This window comes from Heterodontus francisci, chromosome 4 (genome assembly GCF_036365525.1).
Source record: "Heterodontus francisci isolate sHetFra1 chromosome 4, sHetFra1.hap1, whole genome shotgun sequence".
Classification (NCBI taxonomy): Eukaryota; Metazoa; Chordata; class Chondrichthyes; order Heterodontiformes; family Heterodontidae; genus Heterodontus; species Heterodontus francisci.
Window position 1 is genome coordinate 96,362,045 of NC_090374.1, and position 17,515 is coordinate 96,379,559.

At 43.0% G+C, this 17,515-nt stretch overlaps 1 protein-coding gene across 2 annotated transcripts in view; it reads left to right on the forward strand.

Moving 5' to 3' along the window:
* hsd17b4 (hydroxysteroid (17-beta) dehydrogenase 4) overlaps window positions 1–11,660 on the forward strand; it is a 220,068-nt gene extending 208,408 nt beyond the window's left edge. For both annotated transcript variants that reach the window (XM_068029896.1, XM_068029897.1), the window contains exons 23-24: window positions 2,211–2,338; window positions 10,897–11,660. In XM_068029896.1, coding sequence (XP_067885997.1) covers window positions 2,211–2,338; window positions 10,897–10,986 — 218 coding nt within the window. In that variant the 3' untranslated portion in view covers window positions 10,987–11,660. The remainder of the gene's footprint in view (window positions 1–2,210; window positions 2,339–10,896) is intronic.
* The last annotated feature ends 5,855 nt before the right edge of the window (window positions 11,661–17,515 follow it).

The following is a 17,515-nucleotide window of genomic DNA, read 5'->3' on the forward strand; positions in this document are numbered from 1 at the left end:
ATTCAATAAATTCATGGCTGAACTGATTACTCCACATTTCCACCTACCCCGATAACCTTTAACCTTCCACCCCTCTGCTTACCAAGAATCTTATCTACCTCTGCCTTAATAATATTCAAAGACTCTCTTTCTCAAAAGGTGGTGGAAGCAGAATTCCAAAGACTCATGACCCTCAGAGAAAAAATTTCTCCTCATTTCTGTCTTAAATGGGCGACCCCTTATTTTTAAACAATGACCCCTAATTCTGGATTCGCCCACAAGGGGTAACATCTTTTCCACCTCCACCCTGTCCAGATCTCTCTGAAACATATGAAGATCATATGAAGAAACATATGAAGGGTGGCACAGTGGCACAGTGGTTAGCACCGCAGCCTCACAGCTCCAGCGACCTGGGTTCAATTCCGGGTACTGCCTGTGTGGAGTTTGCAAGTTCTCCCTGTGTCTGCGTGGGTTTTCTCCGGGTGCTCCGGTTTCCTCCCACAAGCCAAAAGACTTGCAGGTTGATAGGTAAATTGGCCATTATAAATTGTCACTAGTATAGGTAGGTGGTAGGGGAATATAGGGACAGGTGGGGATGTTTGGTAGAAATATGGGATTAGTGTAGGATTAGTATAAATGGGTGGTTGATGTTCGGCACAGACTCGGTGGGCCGAAGGGCCTGTTTCAGTGCTGTATCTCTAATCTAATCTAATCCTATCAAGTTGTCTCTTACTTTTCTAAATTCCAGTGGATATAAGCCGAACCTGTCCAATCCTTCCTCATAAGACAGCCCACCCATTCCAGATATCAGTCTAGTAAATCTTCTCTGTACTGCATTTACATCCCTCCTTAAATAAAGAGACCAATACTGTACATAGTACTCCAGATGTGGTCTCACCAATGCCCTGTATAGCTGAAGCATAACCTCCCGACATTTGTATTCAGTTCCCCTCGTGATAAACGATAACATTCTATTAGCGTTCCTAATTACGTGCTGTACCTCCATACTAACCTTTTACGATTCATGCACCAGGACACCAAGATCCCTCTGCTTCTCAGAGCTCTGCAATCTCCCACCATTTAGGTAATATGCTTCTTTTTAATTCTTCCTGCCAAAGTGGACAATTTCACACTTTCCCACATTTTACTCCATTTGCCAGGTCTTTGCCCATTCACTTAACCTATCTCTATCCCTTTGTAGCCTCCTTATGCCCTCTTCACAACTTACTTTCCTACCTATTTTTGTGTCATCAGCAAATTTAGCAACCATACGTTCGGTCACTTCATCTAAGTCATTTATATAAATTGTAAAACGTTGGGGCCCCAGTAAAAATCCCTGTGGCACACCACTTGTTAGATCTTGCCAACCAGAAAATGACCCATTTATGCCGACTCTCTTTTCCCTGTTAGCTAACCAATCTTCTATCCGTGCCAACATGTTATCCCCTTCACCATGAGCTTTTATTTTCTGCAATAACCTTTGATGTGGCACCTTAGAATGAAGGGTAGGTAGGTAGTCTGATCTTAGAGTAGGTTAAAGGTTCGGCACAACATCGTGGGCCGAAGGGCCTGTGCTGTACTGTTCTATGTTCTAAAATTGGATGAGCTCCATTATCGGCATGCAGTTATTCTGGCTGATTTTCCTCTATGCTCTGCGCCTAGGAATAGGAACATCTATCTCCATATATTAACTGAGCACACATGGCACAAATTTCTTCAAGGATAATGTTCCTATTTAGTGGTTTCTAATTTTTAAATAAACCAGTTTATTATCCTGAAAAATGTTTGCTTGCATTTCTAATTTCGGTTATACAATATCATCCTTAGCTATGTGCAGAATTGCTTATTTTTACATTGATCAAATAAAACCTTCCATGAGGTGATGACTGTATCCTAATTGTATGTGGAGTTTAAACATTTTTTCCTTGGAAAATAGAGGTAATATCTGCAATAGATAATCGAACATTTTATAAAATGATCTGAAGAATATTCTCCCCTACGTTTTAGAGAAATTAAAACAGACATCAAGGTGTGATTTATGCAGCTTTTATTATATCTCTTGCTGTGGCATAACTGAGTACCATTTATAACAAGTTGCTTGTAATTGTGTAGATTTAATTTGCACATTCTATTCTCTTATAAAATGAACAATAGAACATGAATGCAGATTTCTCAATGTTAAACAAGTTGTGTTTCAAAGTTTGTTCTAATAGTTTTTGGGTGTCCTTTAGCTATTGACCTGAAGAATGGTTCTGGAGAACTGTACAAGGGCGCAGCACGGCATCGGGCTGACACTGTTTTTGCACTGTCTGATGAAGATTTCATGCAATTGTTATCAGGAAAACTTGATCCCCAAAAGGTAAATACATCTTCTAAATATGAATTCTAATAAAATGTAGGAAGCTTTTTGAGATACAGGATAGCTTGAACCTATTTCAACCGATAGGACCAGGTGAGAAAGGTGTCTAGGGTGCCCTCTTAGCCTTCACCTGGGTCTTACCGGAACAGGGTTTAATTTTTAAAACACTGTTTTTAGCTCCCCCTTGCTGAATCCTTGTTCACTGCTTTCTAATTATTAGGCAAAAAAAACAGCACAGGTTTTCTTAGATTTAAAGAAGAAAGGTTGAAATTTATTAAACTTAAACTGTAATTCAGTTAACGCCTACGGATACACAACGCGCCCATGCTAATTTGCATACGCGATACACACATGCAGATTGAGACAGAAAAGAGCAGAAGAAAAATAAAGTGGAAAAGTTTGAGACAATCTCTGAAGAGGGTTTTTGTTACGGTTCTTTGAGCTCACTGTCGAGTCCTTGATTGTAGATAGATCTTGCTTTTCATTGGGGCCCAGTATTCTTCTTAAATCTTGTTTGCTGTTGGAGACTTTTTTCTCTTGGGGTTCATGTGTTTTCAGTGGATTTGGAGTTCCGTGAGAAAGAGATGGACCCCAGCCAGGAGAGATCTCTTTCAGTCCCGAAGCATTCTGCAGTCTCTGAGTTCAAACAATTTGTACAATTCACAAAAACCAGGCTGCCAAACGGGCTAGTCACATGACCAGCTGGTCTGACCATGTCTGTTTGTGGATTCTCTGGTCTTAGCCAACCCTGGAATGTCTCCTCTTACACACAATACCTGGTGCTCAAAGTCCATTGTGGGTTAAGTTGGATAAGGGAAGTAACCCCTTTGTCTCCACAAGCACTGTCTGTTAATATGCAAATGTATTTCCAACCAAGGGCCTGGTGATTTTTAAACAAGTCCTTTCTTCACTTCAACAGTTTTCAAATCAATGTTCATATGACAAAATTAATATGCCTCATTCTTGGCAGGTGAGGCTCTAGCATGACACCTCCCCACCCAGCAGAATGAAATGCGATTTGAGAAAAGCGCATTTCATTAAAACGATAGAGAGAAAATATAAGGTACAGGGAAAAAAAACATGCATTTCTCTCATTCATTTGTAAATCTTAAAATTTATTAGGACCTATCTTTTCTTGGTGGCACTGCTGCTTTAATTATCCCCTTTTGGCATCCCAATAAACGTGGTTTTTTGGGGAAGTTTTTCTTCACTTTGCCCATTTCCATGGCTGCCTGGGGTCTTTGAGATGGTTATGTTTAAAGCTTGGCTTGAGTATAAAATTAGCACCCGACCCGGGCCTGAGTCCTTTAATTTCTTTTCATGCCTGACCTGACCCGAAAATATCAGACATATTATTGAAACAGAAAAAAATTGTAGATGAAAAAGAAAACAATACCACCAGCTTATGGGAACGGCAAATAGTAGTGCAATTGGGAAATCTACATCAGTAGAACTGTGCCAGAGCGTTCCCAGACTCTGCTAGGGTGCCTAAGGTAGACAGGATAAGTCAACAAGTGTGAGGATGAGCCATCCACATTGCTCTTGCAATAGCAGACATTTCAGGAACCCAGACATGGTGCTGTCAGAGAGCATAACCAACTTTTCTCTGTTTTAGATCCTCTGTTGCTACTTCGTCTACAATATTGAGGAAGGAGGCACTTGCAGCATTTGTTGCATTCAGGTCCCTGTACAATTTGAGTACACATGGAGGGAAATTTCTAGCTTACAAACTTATGGAAATGATGCAGGAAGACTAGCTGGCCCATCAAGACTGCCCCACACCAAGATGGCTGGACCATCATGGCTAAACACTTCTTCCCTCTCCCTGACTCGCATCTAAATCTACTAGGAATGGCAAAAAACATAAAAACTCTAGGCCAATGTGGGAGAAAAAACACGGTAAATTTCCTCTCCAATGCCCTGCTGCTCAGGCAGTCGAAAACCTGTCCAGGAGATTAAAGAAACTTACCTTCTATATGACACAATCTTTCTCACAGTCAGGAACTGATTGAGCTCCCTCTTTAAAGCCGCTTAGAAAGTCAGCACCCACCACACCAGCTGACAATGTATTCCAGAGGCTCTACATTCTCTGAAAAGAACCACCTAACATCCTGTCAATTCCTATGCGTACGTGGTTTGATGTACATTTTTTTTTTAGTTAAGCTCACAGATGGTTTTCTCTCTGCAATGTTAATTCTCTGCTACTGTAAAACATTCAGTTGGCAAGTAATGGGGCAAAGGCTTGCTTTTAAAAATCAATCAACATTACTTCTACAGCCATTATAGCTTGTTTGAAATTATCTACATTTGATGGGAAAATATTGCATTAATAATGCTACACTGTTTAATGTCTTCAAAATGGTTTTGACATGAACCGAAGTTTCTAGAGATAGTCAACTCTCTATTCACTCCCATGGAACAGAACACCAGCCCTTTGGGATCAGAGGAATACTTCATTCAAGGAACACAAGCTATGAGCTTGACTAATTTAGACTATAAAAGCAGATTAACATGTCAGGGTGTTTTAATTCATTACTGTGGAAAATTTAGAATTTTTACTTGGATGGCCAGTGGTGATTATTCAACCACCCCACCCCAGCCCGTATATACGAAAAAAAAGTGCACAATGCCAATTAGCGCCTAGATGAGGTACATAAATATTGGTTCTATGCATTTTCATTTTTAATATTTTCATTTGAAACACTGGATTATCAAAACTAAGATAACTTGAGTATAATTTAGTCTCTCATCCACTCAGTAATGAGAATTAAGTAAATTGGATCCTGTGTTTTGGCTTATCTCATAATTCCTAGTGGATTTTGCCCACAAGATCCATTGATGTGGTCAATGGCACTTGCTTTCAATCATTATGTGGCAGCTTCCCAGATGTACATCACACAACAGCTACAAAATGACTTTCTACATCAACAGTCCTATCGTGGAATTCCGTGGTAGACTTAATTTTTTTTGTCCTCTTTCAATAACCGGGTAATTCTAATTTTTGAAAGTTTTTTTTTAAGTTAAGATAAATCATCAACACGCTTACAACCAGGGTGGTCTGGGCAGGGCACTGCAGCTATTTTTCCAAGTCTGTACTTGCAATGTTAAAACAAACAATTTCATAAATTATATTTTAAGCATGTGTTACGTATAAAATGAGATATTAGTATTCCTTTAGAGGCTAATTTTTACTCACATGACTGTTACTCAAATTATTCACTAAACATCATACCATTTTGGCAGCCACTATAACTGAAATATGAATGGACCGTACAATCTACTCCTGGGTTTCCTTTGGGCAGAGAAGGCAGCCTCTAATTTGTATTATTGAATTTCATGCTCTAAAGTCATTTTCAATACATTTGCCTTAGAAATGCAATTCACAAAAATTTCCAGACTTAAAACCAGTCTGGAAAAATAAAACGTGTTCCCACATTTTAACAGTGAAAAGTTTGGTTTAAAAATGTCGCACTTGGGGTATACAAAATTATGAGGGGCGTTGATAGGATAGATCGGAAGAAACTTTTTCCCTTAGTGAAGGGATCAGTAACCAGGGGGCATAGATTTAAGGTAAAGGGCAGGAGGTTTAGAGGGGATTTGAGGAAAAAAACTTTCACCCAGAGGGTCGTTGGAATCTGGAACACACTACCTGAAGGGGTGGTAGAGGCAGGAACCCTCACAACATTTAAGAAGTATTTAGATGAGCACTTGAAACGCCATAGCATACAAGGCTATGTGCCAAGTTCTGGAAAATGGGCTTAGAATAGATAGGTGCTTGATGGCCAGCACAGACTCAATAGGCTGAAGGGCCTGTTTCTGTGCTGTGTGACTCTATGACTTGAGTTTTAATACATAATTTGTATTTATATTGGGGTTTTCACATAAGAGGACATGACAAGTGGCGCCAAGACTGCCAAAGCTAAACAGTACAGTACAGTCCAGCCCGACGTGACCCAACCCGAGCCCGAATGCTGGACACAGAATATAGACCCGACCCGAACCCGACATATGTAGTCTTGTTTGGTCGGGGTCGGGTAGCCAGGCTTTAGTTAAGTTTCATTAGCCCTGAGTTGGAATTTTTTTTTCAGGAGAGTCAGTAGTGGGCAGGTCTATTCTGAACTCCCCTTCAGTGCTTTGTTGAGTCTTGCAAAGGCTTTTGACTTCAGGGGATGCGTCGTTCTCTTTTTTTTCTGACTGTGGGAGAGGATTCTTTGCTAATCTCCCCTTTGTCCTCTGGGATACTCCTGCCTGCAGTTATTTGTGTAGGCTGTACTGCACTCTCCTGTGACACTTCGACTAGGTGAGGCATCACCCTCAGTTTCTCTGGCCCCTAGAGGTCTTTCTTTGTCTCTGCAGGTTCCTGTAAATGCTGTTAGCAACTCTGGTGGGGTGTTTCTAGTATCTGCGTTTACGTAGGAGGACCTGGGGATCTAACTTTTAACATTTTACGGGGTTGGCTGACTGGACAGTAGGGGTTTTCATCCAGGATTCTCCCGGACTTCCTTTAACCTGCCCTCTTGGTCACTTTTTCCCTTTCTCTATCTAACCTTTTGCCAGCCTTGTGCCTGCCTGTCCCTTTTTGTTCTTGGCAAGGGTCCCTTACAGTTCACCAGCCCTCTGCTGGAGTGTCCTCCTAACTCTGGTACAGGACTTGGGGGTGCAGGTATCACTGCAGGTTGGGGTTTCCCATCAACCTGGCACGTGTGGCAACTCCTGTTGTACTCCAACACATCTTAGTGAGTCTTGGCCAGTCAAACTGCTGTCTTATGCTGGCTTTGGTCTTTCATATACCGGCATGTACAGCCACTGTAGTCTTGTGGGCCCTTCTTAATATTTCCCTCCGGTACCTCTCCGGCACTAACTGGTGAACTACTGTCCACTTCTTGCTCTCAGGTTTGTGAGGAAAAGTCCATTTCCTCATCAGTACCTCATTCTTTGAATAGTAGCAATCAGGGTCTCCCTCTGCTTCACTTCAGACTGGGCAGCCTGCGCTAACTGTTTCAATACTGGGTTGGCTCACTGAGCCTCACCCAGGGAAAATCGCTTTAATTCATTCCCTGGGTCTCCTAACTTTCCAAAGAAAGTCTCAGACAGACCTGGTCATCTGCCTGCAGTGCCAATTCAGTCTCCTCTGGGGGTGCTGGTTTGATCATGGTCTGATCCACTACACATTCAGGTAAACTGCAGGGGTCCGTCTCCTGCCATGGCCAAGTCTCTCTGACCACCTGCGGTCTTTCTTTCACTACTGGGGTAGCAACCACCTTCACTTCTGCCATATCGCTACCTAGCAGTAGGTCAATCCCGTCCACAGGCAAACTAGGGACAATTCCGACGGTCAGCGGTCCTGAAACTAGGTCACACTCCAGGTGCACCCGGTGTACAAGTACAGGCATACACTGCCCTCCAATACATTCTGGTGTTCACTGAACTCTCTGGGGGAAAGGTTAGGCCTTTTCCCAGTAAAAGGGATCTAGTGGCCCCTATGCTCCTGAGAATTACTATGGGTTTGCTTGCCCCATGCGTGGGGTATGGGGTTACTTTCCCTTCAGACACAAAACCTTGATCACCCTCAAGAATCCTATTGAATTTTCCTGCACTTGCAGCCGTAAGCTTCCTGGGTTTGACTCTTGCTGTAGTTAAAGCCACAGCTTTGTTCTGCTGTGCTTTCCATCAGGTTCGCGTCTTCACTGAGTGGGTGTGCCCTGAATAACCCTATGGGGTTTCCCTTTAGTTTCCAGCAGTTAGCTTTTAAATGCCTTGCTTTATTACAATGGAAGCACACAGGTCTTCGGGTCTCGCTCCTGCTCATAGCACCTTCCTTTTTGGCTAGAGGAGGACCCCCTCTGTCTCTTGCTTTTCTTTCACTCTCAGGACTGTTTGGGCTACTATCATCTTCCCACCCTTTGTCCTTTTTCGAATTTGTGTGGGTGACTAGGAAAGGTTCTGCCCTGGGAAACCGACTTCTAAATTAAAGCAAGCTCATCGTTCAGAGCGGCTGCCTGCTGGGCTCTCTCAACCTGCTGCTCCTCTACATGGGTCTTTATGGAAAGTGGGAGAGTTTTTAATTTCCTCTAACAGAATTACTTCCCCAAGATTCTCATAGTTGAGCTGTACTTTAAGAGCCCTCAGACACTGGTCAAAAGCCAGCTGCTTACTTCTTTCAAACTCCAGACAAGTTTGATTAGCTTGCTTCTTGAGGGTTCTAAACTTTTGGAGGTAGGCTTCAGGTACAATTTCATATGCCCCGAGGATAGCATTTTTTGTCAGTTCATAATTTGATGAACTCTCATCTGGTAATAGGGAATAAACCTCATGGGCTTTTCCGGTTAGCTTGCTTTGCAATAAAAGAGGCCAGGTCTCAGCTGGCCATTTTAGCTGCCTTGCCAGTTTTTCAAAGGACACAAAAAATGCTCTACATCTTCCTCATTGAATTTTGGGATTAGTTGAGCTAGTTTTAACAATTTGTACCCAGCCCTGAATTATGCTCCTCCATATTGGCCATACTTTCACTAGGGTTACTCTTTCACCCCCTAGTTAACTCGAGCCGCTTCAGCTCTCTCTCTTTGCATTCTTTCTTTCTCCTCTTTCTCTTGTTCCTTCTCCTGTCTTTTTCTCTCTCTCTCTCTCTGTCCCCTCTTTCTTCATCTTCCTTCTAGAAGTCTCTTTCTCTTCACGTTCCTTCTGGAAGGCTTTTTCTTTTTCTCTCTCCTTGCTCTCTCTTTCCTCCGTTCCAATTGTATCTTTGCCAGCAATACCCTGTCTGGGTCTACTTCTAACACAGATTCAAGGGAAAAATGGTTAGCCACTGTCCTTGCCACATACAGTGATCCCACACTGCTCAGCCATTTTCCTCAACACCTCCATAGACAGTGCTTTTAACTTATCCCAAGTTACTTCACCCTGACTTGGGAAGCCACTAGCATCAGTTGCAGACATGTTAGTATTCAAGCACACACAACCACAAGAAAACCTGTATTGAAATCTTGCTCTTTTTTGATTGGGAACAATTTGGCTTCCCACTTCCAATTTCTCTTGTTTGTCTGTAGGTAAAATCCAGGATGGTAGCCCCCAAATTTCTGTTATGACCAGGTGAGAAAGGTGTCTAGGGTTGCCTCTCAGCCTTCACCTGGTCTAACCGTAACAGTGTTTAATTTTTAAAACACCATGTTTTTTAGCTCCCCCTTGCTGAATGCTTGTTCACCGCTTTCTAATTATAAGGCAAAAAAAAACAGCACAAACAGGTTTTCCTAGGTTTAAAGAAGAAAGGTTGAAATTTATTAAACTTAAACTCTAATTCGGTTAATGCCTACGGGTACCCGACACGCCCACACTAGCATGCATGCGTGATGCACACATGCAGATGGAGACAGAAAAGAGCAGTGGAAAAGTTTGAGGTAATCTCTAAAGAGGATTTTTGTTCAACCTAAAATTATCTCAAAGTAATCACCTACACCTCTCAGTAAGGTATCCCATTGTATTCACCAATGATGATAAGAGGTGATTTTCCGATTATAATGAAGAGTTTGGGGAATTAGCCATAGATGCTGTTTTCTCAGTGACATTTGATAAAAGCTGGCAAGCGATGCAGTTTAAAAGTAAGGTTCAGAAGAATTATCCAATTGGATGATACAATTCTGAATACTGGAAACCGGAAATTTAGTGTTCAGCCTATAAATCATTTGTAAAGGATAAAGCTATCACTCATTTCACTAAACTGTTTAATTTTTTTAACCAACTGGAGTCATCTACTACAAAAGTTAATTAGCCTGAAACTATAGAAAGTGGCATATATTCTTATAACTGCTTTCACTGTATGTTTGTGGGCTGATTCATTTCTCTACCCACCCCCTCCCCCACCCCGTGCCCCACCTGTCAAGCAGAGTGTATCTGAAGTATGTTTCACCTGAAGGGACCTGAATCTGTCATGTTTGTGGGTTCAGGTCATTACTGTAGTTTGGCATTGCCCTTGATCAAGAACCCTTCACCCCAAACACATGGTGAAAAATGTGCCAATGCACAGTAGCCTGCAACGCCAGTAATAGTTGCTGGCTTTGTGTTGTTTTCACTGGTGTCTTAAACCAACAGCCACAAGGTCTCGAGCTGGATCTAAGAAAAAGTGCTTGCCTATTTAGAAGTTTGACAAATCCTTCTCAGATCCTCCAAACTGCTGGAGCCGATGCAACCTCCAGTAAATAGGTGAGACCGGCAGAGACCTCAGGAAATGAGATGGAAGACATATTGATATAACTTCTGTCATTCTGTCAAATGCTTTTGCCTGTTCCAGGCAACAAAGCTTCTCTGCCCAATTCTGCCGCGCGACCCCCCCCCCCCCCCCCCCCCCCCCCCCCCAGGCAAATACTGGAACTGCTAGTGTAGTACAGAAGGGGTACAATGGATCCCCATTCTCTTTTATTCCGTTTACATCGGAGAAATTGGCAAAATTAGGGTGCAAAACAAGAAAATCAGCCTGTGTTACTTTCTGGTATCAGAACAAAAATATTCATTTTCTGTTATTTTGTGTGATGCTTCCTTAAATTATCATTAATTTTTTGTTACAGGCTTTCTTTGGAGGCAAGATGAAAGTTATGGGGAACATCATGCTCAGCCAGAAACTTGAAATGATCCTCAAGGATTATGCAAAACTATGAGAGAATAAGTTAATCATGACTTCAGTACATGAAGCCTACTGATAAAATCACTCAAAAAGCTTTGAAAAAAACATTAAAATTGCTACTCTTTAGGAATAGTAATATTATGATTTAAATGTTATTCAATGTATGGCTAACGGTAAAATAATCTTAATGGCAAACTACATTTTTGTTTCTAATAATTTGAGCAAGTTACTCAGTATAAATCTCCAGTCTTCATCTTCGTACCTCTTGGAAAAATTCAGATTATAGCATTGCAGTGTTTATTTTTAAATCACAAGGTGATGAGCTGTCTACTCTTTCTGTAATGTTTATGACTGTAATTGCCATGTGTTTTTTTAATGGTTGTCTTATCCACTGTGTTCAGAACAAAGACTAGTCAGTTCTCTATATTGCAACCATTTGGATCGACATTCCCTTGGAAAATATTGCCACTTTTGAGGAATGGAAATTGGAAGAAGGATACCCATTTATGTTCGAACTTGAGGCAGATGCTGGATTTGAATACTCAGAGGGAGCATTTACTGTTTGTTGAACTACTCTTCTACTCTGGGCAGTTTCTTAAATTGGAGAGAAAATTTGCTGCTGCCAGTATGTCTGTCTCCCATCCTTCCAATTAACAGTTTTAATTATGATGATCTTTCTCTTTACATATTAAAATTCATGAAAAAATAGTGGATGTTGTAGATATGCATTTTTAACAAAAGCTCAATTTTTGCCCAAGTAGTCTTGACATTCGAGACGGCAGATTTAAGGTACGATCAGTGGGAGGTTGGGTGTTTTGCCAACGTGAATGTGTTAATTGAAGTCGGCCTGTACTAACTTATGGATACTTGCATGGGTCCTAGTTATGCCTGTCTTTTTGTGGGATATGTCGAACATTCCTTGTTCCAGTCCTACTTGGGCCCCCTTCCCCAACTTTCTGGTACATTGATGACTGTATCGGTGTTGTTTCCTGCTCTTGGCCCAAACTGGAAAACTTCATTAACTTTGCTTCCAATTTCCACCCTTCTCTCACCTTCATATGGTCCATCTCATACTCTTCCTTTCCCTTTCTCAACTTCTCTGTCTCCATCTCTGGGGATCAGCTGTCCACTATTATTCATTATAAGCCCACTGACTCTCACAGCTACCTTGACTACACTTTCTCACACCCTGCCTCCTGTAAGGATTCCATTCTCCCTGTTTCTCCGTCTCCGTGCATCTGTTCTGATGATGCAATCTTCTAAAACAGCATTTCTGATATGTCTTCCTTTTTCCTCAACGAGGATTCCACCCCCTCCCCACTCTGGTTGACAGGATCCTCGACCATGTCGGACTCATTTCCCTCACTTATGCCCTCACCCCTTGCCCTCCGTCTCAGAACTGCGACAGGGTTCCCCTTGTCCTCACTTTCCATTGCCAGCCTCCACATTCAAAGGATCATCCTCTGCCATTTTCGCCACCTGCAGCGTGATACCGCCATCAAACATATCTTCTCCTGTCAGTATTCTGAAGGGACTGCTTCCTTTGCGACACCCTGGTCTACTCCTCCATCACCCTGACACCTTGTCCTCTTCCCACGGCACCTTCCCATGCAATCGCAGGAGATGTAATATCTGCCCTTTTATCTCCTCTCTCCTCACCATCCAAGGTCCCAAACACTCCTCCTAGGTGAAGCAGCGATTTACTAGTACCTCTTTCAATTTAGTATACTGTATTCACTGCTCACAATGTGGTCTCCTCGACATTGGGAGACCAACTGCAGATTGGGTGACCGCTTTGCAGAAGATCGCCACTCGTTCGAAAGGGGGTGCAGGAGCAGAGAGACCTGGGTGTATATGTGCATATGTCATTGAAGGTGGCAGGGCAGGTTGAGAGAACGGTTAATAAAGCATACAGTATCTTGGGCTTTATTAATTGGGGCATAGAGTACAAGAGCAAGGAAGTTATGTCGAACTTGTATAAGACACTAGATTGGTCTCACTTGGGGTATTGCGTCTAGTTCTGGGCACTGAACTTTAGGAAAGATGTGAGGGGACTGGGGAGAGTACAGAAAAGATTCACGAGAATGGTTCCAAGGATGAGGAGCTTATTTAGTTATTTAGCTTATTTAGGAGCTCTCAGTTATGAAGATAAATTGGAGAAGTTAGGATTGCTTTCCTTGGAGAAGAGAAGGCTGAGAGGTGATTTGATAGAGGTATTTAAAATCATGCGGGGTCTGGACAGAGTAGATAGAGAGAAACTGTTCTCCCATTCTTGAAAGGATCGAGAACGAGAAGGCACAGATTTAAAGTATTTGGTAAGAGAAGCAAAAGCGACATGAAAAACTTTTATCATGTAGGAGTGGTTAAGGTCTGGAATACGCTGCCTTAGAGTAGTGGAGGCAGGTACAATTGAAGTATTCAAAAGGGAATTAGACTGTTGCATGAAAAGGAAGAATGTGCAGGGTTATGGGGAGAAGGTGGGGAATGGAACTGAATAAATTGCTCTTTCGGAGAGTTGGTGCGGACTCAATGAGCCGAATAGCCTCCCTCTGCACTAACAATTTGGTGATTCTGTGAACTTCCAGTTGTTTGCTATTTTAATTCACCATCTGTTCTCATGCCCACATCTCTGTCTTCAGCCTGCTGCAGTGTTCCGCTGAAGCTCAACACAAGCTCGAGGAACAGCACCTCATCACAGAATCATTAGGGTGCAGAAGGAGACTATTCAGCCCATTGTGTCTGCACTGGATCTCTGAAAGAGCAATTCCCTCAGTTGCATTCTGATTAGACACTCTACACCCTTTTGGACTCGATATTGAGTTCAATAATTTCAGACCATGAGACCCATTATTTTTGTATTTATCATCCTTATTTATTGTATATATTTTATTTTTTAAACCATGTGTTAGTCTTAAACTTATTTCTTATGCTTGTGCTTTCGTACAGAGCTGTTTGCTATTCTGCCATTAGTACTCTGTCTGGACTGATGCTTTGTCTTTCATTACAATTATTGAGCACTCCATTTGCATTCTTTCCATGATATCTGTCGTTTAATTGCTCACCCCTCCGTCCTATCACAGACCTTCCCTTTCTGACTCCTCTTCCCCCCTTTCACTTGCTCAAAGAATGTTACATTTCTAACATTTGCCAATTCTGGTGAAAGGTCACAAACCTGAAATGTTAACTCTGCTTCTCTCTACACAGATGCTGCCAGACCTGCTGAGTATTTCCAGCACTTTCTGTTCTTATTCCTGCTTATCCCATTTGAAAGAGATGAAATATTCCAAACAGTCTAAATAAAGGACAAAGGTAAATCGGAGATTGTACTTGTTTAATAGAAAGACCGATGTGGAAACATCCTTCCAACTTCATGACTGCATTAGGGTCCAGTGATTGCACCTTACAAATGCTACACACTGCTGCCACTGTGGGCCGGTGGTGGAGGGAGTGAATGCTTAGGGTGGGGAATGGAGCGTTAATCAAGCAGGCTGCTTTGTCTTGGATGGTGTTGAACTTCTTGTGTTGGAGCTGCCCTCATCCAGGCAAGTGGAGAGCATTCCATTCCACTCCTGATTCTGCCTTGTTGATGGACAGGCTTTGGGGAGTCAGGAGTTGAGTTACCTGCTCTTGTAGCCACAGTATCACCAACATGTCTCAGTTCGCTGTCCATTGCTGCATGGGGGAGGTCACCGAAGCCCTGCATGCCAGGGGAGAATTTTTCATTGCTGTCTTTCTGAGCTGAGAGCAGTAGGAGGAGCGGGTATGTGGCTTTGCCAGGATAGCAGATTTCCCTCTGGTGCAGGGAGCCATCAACTGCACGCACCCGGCTTTGAGGACGCTGCCTTTCAATGGGGACATGTTCTGCAACCCCAAAGGGTTCCACTCCCTGAAAGTGCAGTTGGTGTGAGGCCAGACCAGAGCATCATGGTGGTGAATTCCTACTATCCTTGCAGCAGTTACAATGCCTTCATCGTCTGTCAGTCATTCCAACTATGTTCAAACTACCCCGTCGAGTGTGGCTGCTTGCTGACCAGGGCTGTTCACTGTACACAGATTACTGGTCTACTGTGAGAGCCTGCAAGCCCCTTTGAGCACTGGTATTTTGAGGCATGGTATCAACAGCCTGTGTTTGCATATAAACAAGCATGGATCTCATGAGCTCAGTCTGAGCTTTCAATGCAGCATCCAGATGTTGGGTGGCTTCTGCCTATGCTGCAATGAAAGCTAAGACATTGGCCATCAGATGCTGTACCATGGCTGGGTGTGTAAGTGGCCTCAATGGAGTTGGCCACTGCTTGCATAATGGAAGGGGTGGGCTTCAAGCTCTGTATGAAGCACTGTGCCAAATTGCAGCTGGTCATCTCTGTGCTGCTTGACAATGATAACAGGCTCTCTAACGGGCATGCCAATGCATCAAGCATCTCAGTGTGCATGCCCATCAGGCTTTTCCTGTACACTGCCCCATTGAAGTTCTCATCCGAGTCTTCCACAGCAGAACTCATCTGCGACCTCGCTCTCCAAGGAGCTGGCACCTACACTATCCCTTACACTGGCCTTGCTGCAGCCCACCCATGCCCAGTGACCTGCAGATCCAACCTCTATACATACCCCTAACATAGGTAAGTGCCATTATCTGAGCTGGTGGCTGCAAGTGTCAGATCAAGTGATCATGACCCTTTCTCAGATGTCTGCTCTTCCTTTGGACCTTTTTCCTCAAACACCACTGACTGGACAGATGGCAGTTCTTGGGTATCTGAAAGCATAAATGTACAAGGGGAGGGTTGGAGTGAGGGAATGGTAAGGTGGGTGGAAAGCACAACATGCATGGTTATATCATCTGCAGCTTGTACATCATACAAGATTGTGAGATGAGGGTGAAATGGAATTTCATGAGGTGCACAAGGCAGGAACACATTGTTTTCCTGAATGACTTCTGCGATGCCTGTTTCCACGACCTCATTGTTGGCTGTGGCAATAATGCTGGAGATGTGGTGCATTGAGCAGTGTGTGAGATTAGTGGTATGGTTGATAGGCAATGGCATTTGAAGATGCATTTACTGACCTTGATCACTTCTGTGTGGTCCTATCCAGGTCCTTGTGGCCAGACTCCTGGCATTGACCTCTTTGGCTATCTGCTCCCTCCACTTGGGGTGGCCTCCAGGCCCCCTGCAGGGAGATGACCTCTCTCTTCCTTTCCACCTCTTGCACTAAGGCCTCCAGTACTGCATTTGAGAACCTAGGATCCCTCTCTGGCCTGGTGCTCAAATACTTCAGTTCCTTCCTATTGCAGCCAGAATGCACCTTTCCTTTGAGAGGTGCAGTTTGGCTTTAATTGGTTCCAGCCTCACATGAATCTGAGCCTCCTGCTGAGCATGCAGCCATTCAGCATCACTTTTAGCACTGGGCTGCACGCCACAATCATGGGAGATGAACATGCAGCACAAAATTTGCATGCTGCCTGCATTATTTCCATCGAGTGCAGTGTAATCGTGCATTGCGATCCGCTTGCCCGTTAACAAGCCTGAACAATTTTTAACCCTGTGTGTTTTTGAGGTGAATTTTTTTTTATTGCTCTGCATTAGCACAGGCCGGGGGACTGGCATTATCTACTCAAGAATAGAATGACTCACAGAAGCAAAAAGATAGATAAAATACCATATACAGCTCAATCAGTGCTATGTACTACGCAATCATGTTGATCTTCAATCCATAAAACCATAGCAGTGTGCAGCACAGAAGGAGGCCATCAGACTATTGTCTCTGTGCTGGCTGTTGCTGAAGCTAATCCTGCTGCATTGCTTTCTTTATATAGTCCTGATTTTTTGCATCAAATATTTATCCACTTTTTTTTTATAAGATGCAGTGGTTTCAGTCTTAACCACTCAAAGTGGAAAAGTATCTCATGCTCCAACAACCTTCCTTACAAATAAATTTCTCTTAACCTCTCTCCTTACTCTGTCATCTCCTCATCACTGACAGTGACCGAAAGTTTTGTCCCAATCTGCGGTGTGCACCCCACCTAACGCCATTGAATTTCTGGACCATAAAGTTTTTTAAATTTAAGCGAACAATGGGGTAATGAGCTTCATTTCCTCACATGACCGCATACTTACTGTAACACCTGCCAATTAATTGGAAAAACATTTTCATATGAACAATCACATTGGGGGATGCAAGTAACAGACCGCATTAAGTTAATGTTCTCCAATTTTGAGTGAGCTTAAGTGCTTCAAAGCATTTATTCCAGTTTTTAGTTAACTGTTTTGAGACTACTTTAGAACGGGGTTACCACCAGTTAACAGGTTGGTTGGCATAATTCCATCTATGAAAGATGATGGACATGCAGCAAACAATCCATTACGTGGGGTGTCTTCTCAGTGCACATTTGTTAATGGCCGTGAAGGCCAATTCTTGAGAGGCAGGTTCTGCCACAAGTGTAGCTGCCAAATGATGATCTGAGTTGTTGTTTTTGACATTGCCGCCTGTTGCCAAGTTGCTGTAGCAACTGGTCATCATGGTTGTGCACACCAGTCCACAGGATGTCTTGCCATTCCCTCTTTCAC